The 15,529-nt window shown below is 39.5% G+C and overlaps 1 protein-coding gene across 1 annotated transcript in view; it reads right to left on the bottom strand.

Annotated features, from left to right (window-relative positions):
• Positions 1-15,529, bottom strand: part of CDK12 (cyclin dependent kinase 12) — a 470,679-nt gene that overhangs the window by 444,811 nt on the left and 10,339 nt on the right. Inside the window, exon 2 of the mRNA XM_053697993.1 lies at positions 3,783-4,652. Within this exon, the coding sequence (XP_053553968.1) occupies positions 3,783-4,652 (870 nt within the window). The remainder of the gene's footprint in view (positions 1-3,782; positions 4,653-15,529) is intronic.

Here is a 15,529-nt window from a genome sequence, read left to right as displayed (position 1 = left end):
TAATGTTCGCCATCTTAACCAGCACAGGAAAAGTCAAAGGAACTTTCCTGTCTTCATAAACTCTGTCTAATTTAGGTATAATAGGTATCTTCAGACAGCGCGGCCTCTGGAACCACTAACATAAACAGAGCCTCCTTTAAAAAAAATGCAAGTGCTCAATTTTAAATCTAAAGGACGGTTCCTGGTTCCTCCACAGCAGGAGGATTAGACGCTAACGACTCCAACCCAGAAAGTTCACCCTGTGAAGCTACAGAGGTTAACTCATCATTCGATAACTGGAACATAATAGCTAAATCCGATAAATATTTAGATGACTCCGGGTCAGGAGAGCTATGTTTAATCTTTCTCTTGTATTTGTTAGAGCGAGGTAATGCACCAAGGACCGCAGACACCACAGTTTGTAACTGCGTGGCAAAGTCCGCAGGAAGAAGGCCCCCTCCGGATGGATGATTAGATGTGCTACGGGGAACTGCATGTGGAGTGGATAATGTAGCAAGGGTAGTAATCTCACAGGACGCCGAGTCCTGAGTGGTAGACGGCTCAGAGGGACCAAGAGCCTTAGCAGGCTTGTCTCCCTTCTTAGACTTTATAACGGTGTTAAGGCATGTGGAACATAATTGAGTGGGAAGGAAAACCACGGCCTCCTCACAATATAAACAGGTATGATTCAGTACAGAAGGAGTACCTTCTAACATGTCAGAGTCCTCCATAGTCAGGTTATACCCACAGGAGGACACAAAAAACGTTTTTTATTATAGAAAACTGCACCTTTATACTCCCAATGGCTGGGGCACTCATCTCCTAGACCCAGACAGTTAACAGAGAAAACGCTCTCCTCAGGTTCAAGTCTTAGCCAGAATGGAGGAAATTAATATAGACCACACCTGGTCACATGGAGTGCAAGACGGTACTTTCCCTGTTAAGTACAGCAAGTAAAAGGAGCTGTGCAACAATTTCAAAAACAAAAGTGAAACTTAAAAGTGAAACCCGTTTGTTCCAGCAAATAACACACAGTCTATCAGCCCAGGAAAAAAAAAAAAACACACAAAGCAGCATGTAAATAATTACTGGGGTAAATTAGGCAAAGAATGACTGGGGTAATGAGGAAGTGGGAGGGATATTTAAAGGGACACTGAACCCAAATTTGTTCTTTCGTGATTCAGATAGAGCATGCAATTTAAAGCAACTTTCTAATAATACTCCTATAGTCAAATTTTCTTCATTCTCTTGGAATCTTTATTTGAAAAGCAAGAATGTAAATTTAGATGCTGGCCCATTTTTGGTTAACAACCTGGGTTGTTCTTGCTGATTGAGGGATAAATTCAACCACCAATAAACAAGTGCTGTCCAGAGTTCGGAACCAAAAGATGGCTGGCTCCTTAGCTTAGATGCCTTCTTTTTCAAATAAAGATAGCAAGAGAACGAAGAAAACTGATAATAGGAGTAAATTAGAAAGTTGCTCAAAATTGCATGCACTATCTGAATCACGAAAGAAAAAAAAATTTGAGTTCAGTGTCCCTTTAAGCCTTTGGCTGGGGTGTCTTTGCCTCCTCCTGGTGGCCAGGAGTTGTATTTCCCAACAGTAAGGAATGAAGCCGTGGACTCTCCCTATCTTAGGAAGAAAATATGTATTTTTTTTCTTTAAATGGGGATGGATGATAAAAACTCTTCCCAACAATATTCAGAGTCAATTTAATCGCCCCTTTTATAGTTCTAAATGTGTGCAAGCTGCAATAACAAGAGGAGAACTCCCATTCAACTGAGTAAAAGGATAACATGAAGGATCTAAGATAGTGTTGGGTCGATTATAGTTGTAGAGTATGATTTTTTTTTCCCTCATAGATAAAAGATATCTATTGCTTTATTGTTTTCTTATATTTATTAATTATTATTGCTTTATTGATTGTAATCTCATATGTCTAAAGGTTTTATTTTTATTTCTCTTTCTGTGATTTGAAAATTCAATACAAAATAAAGTTACAGTTTACCCAATATCTCTCCTTTAATTTGTTCCCAATGATTAATTTTGCGTGCTGGAGCGTATTAAATAGTTTAAAATAGCTTGTCAGCCTTTATATTGGAATGTGAAATAGCTGATTTAGCCTGTAGTAGCTCTACCTATACTGAAAGTTTCTATACCTAGGTATATGCTATTGACAAACTATGTAAACACAAACAGCAGAATAAATTACACACAGCAGGAGTTGTAAGAGAAAAAGCTCTAAAATGTTAATTTGCAATTGTTCTTTTTAATTATTGTACAGAGACCGAGATAAGAAAGAGAAGTATTTGAGTGATAAGATAACTAGATCTGATCTGTCTGCAAGTTTAGCCTATATTGATGAGCTGTGGTTTCAAATACCAAATCCAGTTAATTTGCAAAAAGAAGCATAAATGAGCAATTACTCATACATTTTATACGCTGCAGCTGGTATGACAAGTCACTGGGAACACATTCAGAGAATTTTTTTTTACAGTTAACTGTCCCTTTAATTCAGCATGTCTGTTCTCTTATCTAGCTGCAAGCAGTGGCTACACTGATAACTTAAGTGCCCATTTTGCAAGTCAAGTTAGTTGTTTGTGGTTTAACAGTTTCTTTTTATGCTTACTTTGATTTAAAGGGATAGTCTAATCAAAATTAAACTCATGATTCAGATTGGGCATGCAATTTTAAACAACTTTCCAATTCTCTTATCACATTTCCTTTGTTTTCTTGGTATTCTTAGTTGACAGCTAAACCTTGTAGGCTCATATGATTAGTTCTAAGCCCTTGAAGGCCGCCCCTTATCTGAATGCATTTGACAGCTTTTTAGAGCAAGCAAGTTGGTTCATATATGCCATATAGATAACATTGTGCTCACAATTATATATTTAAAAAAAAAAAAAAAAAAAAAGATATAACCACTTGGCACACACTTGGTTAATAGGTCATATAATGGGGTTGGAGATAAAAGCTTTTAATAGGAGGAAAAATTGAACTAATTTTGAAGTCTGTCAGAAACAAATATGTATTACTCATTTGAAATTTGCACAAAGTGTGCTATTGCGTTGTCTTCATTATTCATTTGTTGATTATGCAAATATACTGTATTTAAGCTTAAATTATGTGGGTACCGCAATGAAAAAAAAAAAAAATCATTTTATGTGGGTCTAACAATTAGAAGCAGTTAAAGTGGTGTGAAGGCGGCTCAGCAACAAATTATTACGAAACATGTAACAAAGAATTTTAATCTGGCATTAACATGTTTGTTTTTTTGTTACTGAATGAATTCACACTGTAGATGTGTGTGTGCTCATGCATTTACATTGAGACAGTGATTTAAACTTTTAAAGGGATGTAAAGGGTAAAAAGAAAATGCTCTGGGTTGTGCAACTACAGCTGCTGAATGGATCAGTAGCAGTTTCAGCTGCGGACCAGCAGTGATCTGTGGGTTCCGAGGAGTACTTAGTGTTTAACAACTTTATGTTGAACACAGAGTTGCAACATCACTACTGATAAAATTACATGCTCCACCGAATTAGAGAATGTAATGTTATCACTTTTAAAGCCCTTTAAAGAAGCTGCTAATGCACTGCACAGGAATAAACACCCTGGCTGTCTAGGAAGGAATAGAAGGTAAGAGATGGCTCTCTCTTCAGCATCTAGGACCAACCAACATATCTTATGCAGCACTACAAGGGAGGTTTGTAACACACACACACAAGTTTTGTATATTACATATATATTATGGTTAGCTTTGAATAAGTTAAATCAGGAAGAAAGAGGAGGTTGAACTACTTACATCTCTAGATCATCCTCTCCCGGCAGCAGCGGTGGGAGTGGTAATGGAGGCAACGTTGAGGTCTTAAGATGCGGTATAGAAAGTGTGACTGCAACCTGTGGTTTGGAAGGCGAGTGCAGTGAGTGCTTAGAGTTTGCCTGAGTGGACACTGTAGATGCCTTTACATTAGAGGAGGAAGTCAAGGATGCAGCCACAGTGGTAGGGAGGGGCTGGAAAGTCACTGTTGATGAAGGTGGGAGAGGAGGTGGTGGATGTAGTGAGGTTGCAGGTGATGGAGGAAGAGGGGGGAGAGGAGGTGTAGGAGGAGGTGGTGAACAGGTTGGCAAAGGAGGCGGAGGGGACCTTATAGGAGGCAGCGGGGGAGGTACATCTTTTTCTTTGTCCGTTATTCCCTCCTTTGGCGTTAAGACCTCCTCTTTAATTGCTGCTGATATGCAGTCCTTTATCCCTAATGATTTAGGTTCCTTTACTTGGAACTGTGGTTTTTTCTCCACCTCCTCTAGTTTTGACAACCCAGTAAATGCCTTTGCTTCTGTATCAGGAACCGTCAGCAGCTCCGTATCAGAGGAAGATTTTTCCAGTTTGAGGATTTTGGTTGCCTTTTTAGAGTCCAGTGCCAATATTAATTTTCCTTCACTGCTATCTTTTTTTAAAAGAAGTGGGGAGCCCTTAGACTCTCGTGCAGCAGCAGCTGCTCGTTCCTTTTTTTTGCGACTTAGCTCAGCACCAAGGCTGGAGTTTAAGGGTAGGCGGGCAGGAGAAATACTGGAATGGCGACTTCGCGACTGTGACTTCTGCTTCTTGTTCCGAGAAGATGAGGAACTCTTCCTTGAATACATGGGGCTTCTACTTCGGGACTTCGCAGATTTTCTGACATAGAGAGGAACAACAGAGGGAATACAAGCCATTAGATATTAAGCAAAAATGAAAGTATTTTAGACAAAGACCTACTAGGACAAAGAATTCATATTTAAATAAGCAAAGTAAAACTGATAGTATGATTGTAGAAAGGAATGTGATATGTTGAGGGAACACATCACATATGACATCTGAGTACAAAGCAGGTTTAATTAAAGGGATACTAAACACGTTTTCTTTCATGATTCAGATAGAGTATGCATTTCTAAGTAACTTTCTGGGTAGCTACCAATCAGCAAGTGCTACCAGGTTCTGAAACAAAAATGGGCCGGCTCCTAAGATTACATTCCTGCTTTTCCCAAAAAAGATACCAAGGGAACGAAGAAAAATAGGAGTAAATTATAAAATTGCTTAAAGGGATACTGAACCCAATTTTTTTCTTTCACGATTCAGAAAGAGCATGCAATTTTAAGCAACTTTCTAATTTACTTCTATTTTCATTTTTCTTTGTTCTCTTGGTATCTTTATTTAAAAAAAGCAGGAATGTAAGCTAATGAGACGACCCATCATTGATTTAGCACCTGGGTAGCGCTTGCTGATTCTTAGCTAAAATGTTATAATAATGCCCCCCACCCGGCTATTTCATAATGCCACTTGGCTGGCAAACTATTCTGTGGAGAACACGGTGTGGTATTGTACATGTATTATCAGTCAAATTTGCAGTAAGAGAAAGTGAGTAACCATAAAATGTTACAGTATATCCAATAGAAACATTGTAAAGTGCAAGCTCTAGCAAAATCTTAAAGTGAAGGTTAAGTTTACGTGTGTTCAAGACATTAATGCATCATTGGCTAATATAATAAGCTGTTTGCTAAATTTATTCCATGTTATGACATATTTCATTTTTTTTTTATTATACTAAGCTGCCTACCGTTAGCGTCTAAACTCCACCCCACCTCAGCTTCTGGATTTTGGATGCTGTTACGTATAGAGCGGCCCCACCCGCTCTATGCGCATCTCCAAAGCTCGTACACGACGAGCGTAAGCATTGCGCATGAGCAAACCTCAGATGTCTATCACCAATGCGCATGCGATACTCCTCAATCACAAACAATGCGCATGCGTTAATCGCCGTTTGCAACATAGCGCTGAAGGAACAACTATATAGTGTTCATTCAGTGCTATGTTGTGCGATTGAGAGATTAGCAGTTTTTGTTTAAGACCGAACACGTTGGTAACAATATTTAGTGTAGGTGGTCCTATTTAAAGCTACTACGCATGCGCGAACGGGAGCGCGCGCTGGAGTACAAAATATAGAATAGGACAGTAGCGCATGCGCTTTTGGAATAGTAGGCGGGTGACGTAGATCCACGGCCACCTAACGGCCAGAAATTCAATTGGTACTTATAAGAACGTGATCAAGAGGGGAAAAAAAAACAAAAAAAAGGGGTTGATTGTTATCATCTTAAAATAGAGATTTTATACAGCGATAACTTTATTTCAAAGATGATTTCATACAGGTTGATGAATGAAACTCATATTTATTTGTGACAGATAATTGAATTCTATTTCGATATACAGGTAAGTTTACCTTCACTTTAACAATGGCATACTTACATTTTCTTTGATACGGATTCGCCAAAAATACAGAGAAGCCAGCCATAAATTTTGAGGATCCAGTTATTTTATCATTGTATGTATAAGTATCCCTAACTGGCCTCAGCATAGATTAGATAAAGAAAACAATGCTTTATTTTTTATTTTATTTTTAAACCTACTACTTAGGTTACAGCATGTTGGTAGATGTTATAGAAACTAAAACTACTTTCTTCAATATTTAAAATATATATATATATATATATATATATATATATATATATATATATATATATATATATATATATATATATATATATATATATATATAAATATATAAAATTAAAAAAAAATCTGCATATTTTCATCAGGTAATATTAGCTTTGATGTAACCATAGCTAACATTTATTTAGTTCCTTTTAAAGGGACATGAAACCCAAAATTTTTCTTTCATGATTCAGATAGATAGAGAATACAATTTTAAACAACTTTCCAATTTACTTCAATTATTTAATTTGCTTCCTTCTCTTGTTATGATTTGCTGAAAGGTTTATCTAGGCAAGTTCATGAGCAGCAGAGAAACTAGGTTCTAGCTGTTGATTGGTGGCTGCATATATATATTGAATGTAATTGGCTCACCCATGTGTTCAGTTAGAAACTAGTTGTGCATTGCTGCTCCTTCAACAAATTATACCAAGAGAATGAAACAGATTAGATAATAGAAGTAAATTAGAAAGTTGTTTAAAATTGTATTCTCTATAATGCAGAATAAAGATAAACAAAACCTAGTCCGAAGTTTAAATCCTTTTGAACTTCAATGTTGGTCTACTCCAGGGCTCGACAAATCCAGGAGCCTGGGAGCCACTGGCTCCTAGAATTTTACCCCTGGCTCCTAATGTTTGGGTTATTCTCCATATATTTATATACAAATCCCACTGTCTGGCTCCTAAAAATATGTCTGGCTCCTAAATATTCTTACTTGCACCTAATTTGTAAACAGATTTGTCAAGCACTGGTCTACTCATCCTATGAAGGGTTCACTTTCAGCAATATATAAAATCTTAATAGACACTAATTATAGAATACTCCCCTCATATACTAAGGTCTGGAAAGCAGAATTAGGCTTTGATATTACACCTGAGACCTAGAACACGATCTTTCAGCAAATGAGTAAATTGCCATCATTAATGAGTATAACAGAGACCAACATGAAACTACTGGGGCGATGGTATCTCAACCCCAGCAGATTAGCCAAAATTTACAAACAATCACACCCATCGTGCTGGAGAGCTTGCAAACAGATTGGTACACTATACCACATTTGGTGGGATTGTCCCACATTACAACCTTTTTGGCAAAAGGTACATACAGAAATTCAAACTGTCCTTTCACATAATATCCCATATAACCCTTTAACCCTACTGTTTAACAAGCCACCTAGGATTAAGTGCAAGTATAAGTTAACACTACTGTATATCATGCTCAGCAGCGCTAAACAACTTATACCAAGGTTGTGGAAATGACAATCGATTCCCACAAAAGAAAACTGGAGACAGAATGTAACTTTTCTCCTGTTCTTGGAGAAATACCATTACCAAAAAAAACGATAGATTAGATTTCTACTGCGCTATGATGCTTTATTGGGAGACATACATTCATGCAACAATCTTCCTCACCGCACATTGTAACTTGTTAGACCTTAAAACCTTTAGATACGTACTATTTGTACTAGTTTATAGTGACGAGTCGCTAATTTGCAGCTCAGATTGATATTACTGTTAATTTTGATACAATCCGTAACTATGATATGTACCAAAGTTATGATGTTAAATTTTTTTGTTTTTTCTTGTTGTTGTTTCTATGGTTTTTGAAAGAACAGAAAAAAAAAACCCACAAGCATTCTGGACTTTACACCATCTAAAAGACAATGGGTCAGTTGTTACCTAGACAAATATCCGTCCTATAATTTATTTGGATCCTTACTGTCTTTAAATCGAATACAATGTATTGTGTAATTTTTTATTTTATATCAATAAAGCTTGTTGGGGAAAAAAAATTAAAAAAAACATTTATGCTTACCTGATAAATTCCTTTCTCCTGTAGTGTAGTCAGTCCACGGGTCATCCATTACTTATGGGATTATATCTCCTCCCTAACAGGAAGTGCAAGAGGATCACCCAAGCAGAGCTGCTATATAGCTCCTCCCCTCTACGTCATACCCAGTCATTCGACCGAAACCAAACGAGAAAGGAGAAACTATAGGGTGCAGTGGTGACTGGAGTTTAATTTAAAATTTAGACCTGCCGTAAAACAGGGCGGGCAGTGCACTGACTACACTACAGGAGAAAGGAATTTATCAGGTAAGCATAAATTATATTTTCTCCTGTTAAGTGTAGTCAGTCCACGGGTCATCCATTACTTATGGGATACCAATACCAAAGCTAAAAGTACACGGATGACGGGAGGGACAGGCAGGACCTTTACACAGAAGGAACCACTGCCTGAAGAACCTTTCTCCCAAAAATAGCCTCCGAAGAAGCAAGTGTCAAATTTGTAAAATTTTGAAAAGGTGTGAAGTGAAGACCAAGTTGCAGCCTTGCAAATCTGTTCAACAGAGGCCTCATTTTTAAAGGCCCAAGTGGAAGCCACAGCTCTGGTAGAATGAGCTGTAATTCTTTCAGGAGGCTGCTGTCCAGCAGTCTCATAGGCTAAACGTATTATGCTACGAAGCCAGGAGAGAGAGGTAGCCGAAGCCTTTTGACCTCTCCTTTGTCCAGAATAAACGACAAACAGGGAAGAAGTTTGTCGAAAATCCTTAGTTGCCTGCAAATAAAATTTCAGGGCACGGACTACGTCCAGATTGTGCAAAAGTCGTTCCTTCTTTGAAGAAGGGTTAGGGCACAGTGAAGGAACAACAATCTCTTGATTGATATTTCTGTTAGTGACCTTAGGTAAGAACCCAGGTTTAGTACGCAAAACTACCTTGTCTGAGTGAAAAATCAGATAAGGAGAATCACATTGTAAAGCCGATAACTCAGAGACTCTTCGAGCCGAGGAAATAGCCATTAAGAACAGAACTTTCCACGATAACAGCTTGATATCAATGGAATGAAGGGGTTCAAACGGAACACCCTGTAAAACGTTAAGAACTAAGTTTAAGCTCCATGGCGGAGCAACAGTTTTAAACACAGGCTTAATCCTGGCCAAAGCCTGACAAAAAGCCTGAACGTCTGGAACTTCTGACAGACGCTTGTGGAAAAGGATGGACAGAGCTGAGATCTGTCCCTTTAACGAACTAGCAGATAAACCCTTTTCTAAACCTTCTTGTAGAAAAGACAATATCCTAGGAATCCTAACCTTACTCCATGAGTAACTCTTGGATTCGCACCAATGCAAATATTTACGCCATATTTTATGGTAAATTTTCCAGGTAACAGGTTTCCTAGCCTGTATTAAGGTATCAATCACTGACTCCGAGAATCCACGCTTTGACAGAATCAAGCGTTCAATCTCCATGCAGTCAGCTTCAGAGAAATTAGATTTGGATGTTTGAAAGGACCCTGAACCAGAAGGTCCTGTCTCAGAGGCAGAGACCAAGGTGGACAGGACGACATGTCCACTAGATCTGCATACCAGGTCCTGCGTGGCCACGCAGGCGCTATTAGAATCACTGATGCTCTCTCCTGTTTGATCCTGGCAATCAGTCGAGGAAGTATCGGGAATGGTGGAAACACATAAGCCATGTTGAAGACCCAAGGTGCTGTCAGAGCATCTATCAGAACCGCTCACGGGTCCCTGGACCTGGATCCGTAACAAGGAAGCTTGGCGTTCTTGCGAGACGCCATGAGATCCAGATCTGGTTTGCCCCAACGCCGAAGCAGTTGGGCAAATACCTCCGGGTGAAGTTCCCACTCCCCCGGGTGAAAAGTCTGGCGACTTAGGAAATCCGCCTCCCAGTTCTCCACGCCTGGGATATGGATCGCTGACAGGTGGCAAGAGTGAGACTCTGCCCAGCGAATTATCTTTGAGACTTCCATCATCGCTAGTGAACTTCTTGTCCCTCCCTGATGGTTGATGTAAGCCACAGTCGTGATGTTGTCCGACTGAAACCTGATGAACCTCAGAGTTGCTAACTGAGGCCAAGCCAGGAGAGCATTGAGAACTGCTCTTAATTCCAGAATGTTTATTGGAAGGAGACTCTCCTCCTGAGACCATGATCCCTGAGCCTTCAGGGAATTCCAGACAGCGCCCCAACCTAGGAGGCTGGCGTCTGTTGTTACAATCGTCCAATCTGGCCTGCTGAAGGGCATCCCCCTGGACAGATGTGGCCGAGAAAGCCACCATAGAAGAGAATCTCTGGTCTCTTGATCCAGATTCAGCATAGGGGACAAATCTGAGTAATCCCCATTCCACTGACTTAGCATGCACAATTGTAGTGGTCTGAGATGTAGGCGAGCAAAAGGTACTATGTCCATTGCCGCTACCATTAAGCCGATTACCTCCATGCATTGAGCCACTGACGGGTGTTGAATGGAATGAAGGACACGGCAAGCATTTAGAAGTTTTGTTAACCTGTCTTCTGTCAGGTAAATTTTCATTTCTACAGAATCTATAAGAGTCCCCAAGAAGGGAACTCTTGTGAGTGGCAAAAGAGAACTCTTTTCTACGTTCACCTTCCACCCATGCGACCTTAGAAATGCCAGAACCAACTCTGTGTGAGACTTGGCAGTCTGGAAACTTGACGCTTGTATCAGAATGTCGTCTAGGTATGGAGCTACCGAAATTCCTTGCGGTCTTAGTACCGCCAGAAGAGAGCCCAGAACCTTTGTGAAGATTCTTGGAGCCGTGGCTAACCCGAAGGGAAGAGCTACAAACTGGTAATGCCTATTTAGGAAGGCAAACCTTAGGTACCGATAATGATCTTTGTGAATCGGTATGTGAAGGTAGGCATCCTTTAGATCCACTGTGGTCATATACTGACCCTTTTGGATCATAGGTAAGATTGTCCGAATAGTTTACATTTTGAACGATGGAACTCTTAGGAATTTGTTTAGGATTTTTAAGTCCAAGATTGGTCTGAAGGTTCCCTCTTTTTTGGGAACCACAAACAGATTTGAGTAAAACCCTTGTCCGTGTTCCGACCGCGGAACTGGGTGGATCACTCCCATTAGTAAAAGGTCTTATACACAGCGTAGAAACGCCTCTTTCTTTACCTGGTTTGCTGACAACCTTGAAAGATGAAATCTCCCTTTTGGGGGAGAAGCTTTGAAGTCCAGAAGATATCCCTGAGATATGATCTCTAACGCCCAGGGATCCTGGACATCTCTTGCCCAAGCCTGGGCGAAGAGAGAAAGTCTGCCCCCCACTAGATCCGTTTCCGGATCGGGGGCCCTCACTTCATGCTGTCTTAGGGCCAGCAGCAGGCTTTCTGGCCTGCTTGCCCTTGTTCCAGGACTGGTTAGGTTTCCAGCCCTGTCTGTAGCGAGCAACAGTTCCTTCCTGTTTTGGAGCGGAGGAAGTTGATGCTGCTCCTGCCTTGAAGTTACGAAAGGCACGAAAATTAGACTGTCTAGTCCTTGGTTTGGCTCTGTCTTGAGGCAGGGTATGGCCCTTACCTTCAGTAATGTCAGCGATAATTTCCTTCAAACCGGGCCCGAATAATGTCTGCCCTTTGAAAGGAATGTTAAGCAATTTAGATTTAGAAGCAACATCAGCTGACCATGATTTAAGCCACAGCGCTCTGCGCGCTTGAATGGCGAATCCAGAATTCTTAGCCGTAAGTTTAGTTAAGTGTACTACGGCATCTGAAATAAATGAGTTAGCTAGCTTAAGGACTCTAAGCTTGTCTGTAATCTCATCCAATGTAGCTGAGCTAATGGTCTCTTCCAGAGACTCAAACCAGAATGCCACCGCAGCCGTGACAGGCGCAATGCATGCAAGGGGTTGTAATATAAAACCTTGTTGAACAAACATTTTCTTAAGGTAACCCTCTAACTTTTTATACATTGGATCTGAAAAAGCACAGCTATCCTCCACTGGGATAGTGGTGCGCTTAGCCAAAGTAGAAACTGCTCCCTCCACCTTAGGGACCGTCTGCCATAAGTCCCGTGTGGTGGCGTCTATTGGAAACATTTTTCTAAATATAGGAGGGGGAGAAAAAGGCACACCGGGTCTATCCCACTCCTTGTTAACCATTTCTGTAAGCCTTTTAGGTATAGGAAAAACGTCAGTACACGTTGGTACCGCAAAATATTTATCCAGCCTACATATTTTCTCTGGAATTGTAACCGTGTTACAATCATTCAGAGCCGCTAATACCTCCCCTAGCAATACACGGAGGTTCTCAAGCTTAAATTTAAAATTTGAAATGTCTGAGTCCAGTTTACTTGGATCAGATCCGTCACCCACAGAATGAAGCTCTCCGTCCTCATGTTCTGCAAATTGTGACGCAGTATCAGACATGGCTCTATTATTATCAGCGATTTCTGTTCTCACCCCAGAGTGGTCGAGTTTACCCCTAAATTCTGGCAATTTAGATAATACTTCAGTCATAACATTAGCCATGTCTTGCAAAGTGATTTGTATGGGCCGCCCTGATGTACTTGGCGCCACAATATCACGCACCTCCTGAGCGGGAGATGAAGGTACTGACACGTGAGGGGAGTTAGTCGGCATAACTTCCCCCTCGTTGTCTGGTGAATTTTTCTTTACATGTACAGATTGGCTTTTATTCAAAGTAGCATCAATGCAATTAGTACACAAATTTCTATTGGGCTCCACATTGGCCTTTAAACATATAGCACAAAGAGATTCCTCTATGTCAGACATGTTAAAACAAACTAGCAATGAAACTAACAAGCTTGGAAAATACTTTTCAAATAAATTTACAAGCAATATAAAAAAAACGTTACTGTGCCTTTAAGAAGCACAAAGAAACTGTCACAGTTGAAATAACAATGAACCAAATTAGTTATAGCAACCAAATTTTCACAGTAAATGCATTAAGTTAGCAAAGGATTGCACCCACCAGCAAAAGGATGATTAACCCCTTAGTACCCAAAAAACGGATAACAGATTAATATAAACGTTTTATCACAGTCAATAGCACAGTCTCACAGGTCTGCTGTGAGTGATTACCTCCCTCAAAACAAGTTTTGGAGACCCCTGGGCTCTGTAGAGACGTCCTGGATCATGGAGGAAGAAATAGGAAGACTGTGACAGAATTTTTACTGCGCAATAAAGCGCCAAAAAAGGCCCCTCCCACTCATACTACAACAGTGGGGAAGCTTAGTAAACTGAATTTATTCATAATAAACGACAGCCATGTGGAAAAGTAATGCCCAAAATTTTTTATCACCAAGTACCTCAGAGAAAAACGATTAACATGCCAGTAAACGTTTTAAAATAAAATTATGAAATGATATTAATAAGCCTGCTGCTAGTCGCTTTCACTGCAGTGGGGGCTCAATACAAATTAAATGTATATAGTATTTTCTTAGTGAAATTCCATTCCCCAGAAATACCTCAGTTTAAATATACACACATATCAGCCTGATACCAGTCACTACTACTGCATTTAAGGCTGCACTTACATTATAACGGTATTAGCAGTATTTTCTCAGTCAATTCCATTCCTTAGAAAATAATATACTGCAACATACCTCCTTGCAGGTGAACCCTGCCCGCTGTCCCCTGTTCTGAAGTTACCTCACTCCTCAGAATGGCCGAGAACAGCAAATGTATCTTAATTACGACCGCTAAGATCATACACAAACTCAGGTAGATTCTTCTTCTAATGCTGCCTGAGAAAAAACAACACACTCCGGTGCTGTTTAAAATAACAAACTTTTGATTGAAGACATAAAAACTAAATTTTAATAACCACAGTCCTCTCACACGTCCTATCTATTAGTTAGGTGCAAGAGAATGACTGGGTATGACGTAGAGGGGAGGAGCTATATAGCAGCTCTGCTTGGGTGATCCTCTTGCACTTCCTGTTAGGGAGGAGATATAATCCCATAAGTAATGGATGACCCGTGGACTGACTACACTTAACAGGAGAAATTGTATTCTCTATCTGAATCATGAAAGAAACATTTTGGGTTTCATGTACCTTTAAGTGCACAAGTTTGAGCTGAGCACAGAATGGGTGGGCAGGTGTTCAGTCAGGTGAACTCTGCAAACTGTAACCAAAGACATGAATGAACCCAGTCCTCAGGATATATGATTGCATCTGTTGAATATACCTAAGCCTATGCATTGACATATATAATAAAAAAATATATATATAATGCTATTACACTACTTTGTCTTTGAATGTTTTGACAATATAAATCTGCAATCCTTATAAAATTATATACATGTGCATTCTGCATTTGTTTGCATAAATGCATGTAGATTATGTCTGCAAGTAATGGAACTCAGCTCTTTTTGGAGCCTGATTAAAGGACCAGTCAACACAGTAGATTTGCATAATCAACAAATGCAAGATAACAAGACAATGCAATAGCACTTAGACTGAACTTCAAATGAGTAGTAGATTTTTTTTCTGCCAATTTTAAAAGTTATGTCTTTTTTCCACTCCCCCTGTACCATGTGACAGCCATCAGCCATTCACAAATGCATACACGTACCATGTGACAGCCATCAGCCATTCACAAATGCATACACGTACCATGTGACAGCCATCAGCCATTCACAAATGCATACACTTTTATTCTTTCACATGCTCAGTAGGAGCTGGTGACTCAAAGTTTTAATATAAAAAGACTGTGCACATGTAGTTAATGGAAGTAAATTGGAAAGTTGTTTGAAATGGCATGCTCTATCTGAATAATAAAAGTTTAACTTTGAGTGTCCCTTTAATGTAAAAGTACAAATCCAGATCTGCGTGTTACAATATTAAACCCAGCTCCAAAACGAGATGAATGCCGCTACCATGGCCATTTGCACTTCTATTTAATTAATATTTTTTTCAAAATCTAGAAGCCAGTGCAAATATATAAGGGTTTACTAACCCTGGAAAACTACATTTAGTTGTTTGACAGTTTTTCCACATATAAAATCTTTAATTTATCTTTGCTCTCACACTGACAAAGGATTTTTTTTTCCATTTTTTTTTATCAGTTTCATCTAAAAGAAGATAATTTAAAAAAGCTTTTTTTTCAAATTTCTTCCTCATCGTCAACAGAACTTTGTTTTCAAGCTTCTGAAGGCTTCAAAATATCCACTAACTGAGATGTGGGAGTTGTCCATATCATATTTTTTAATATCATATCATTTACAGCTATCCG

Source organism: Bombina bombina, chromosome 1, assembly GCF_027579735.1.
Source record: "Bombina bombina isolate aBomBom1 chromosome 1, aBomBom1.pri, whole genome shotgun sequence".
Taxonomy (NCBI): Eukaryota; Metazoa; Chordata; class Amphibia; order Anura; family Bombinatoridae; genus Bombina; species Bombina bombina.
The sequence above is the reverse complement of the archived record's forward strand: the minus strand, read 5'-3'. Positions and strand labels throughout refer to the sequence as shown.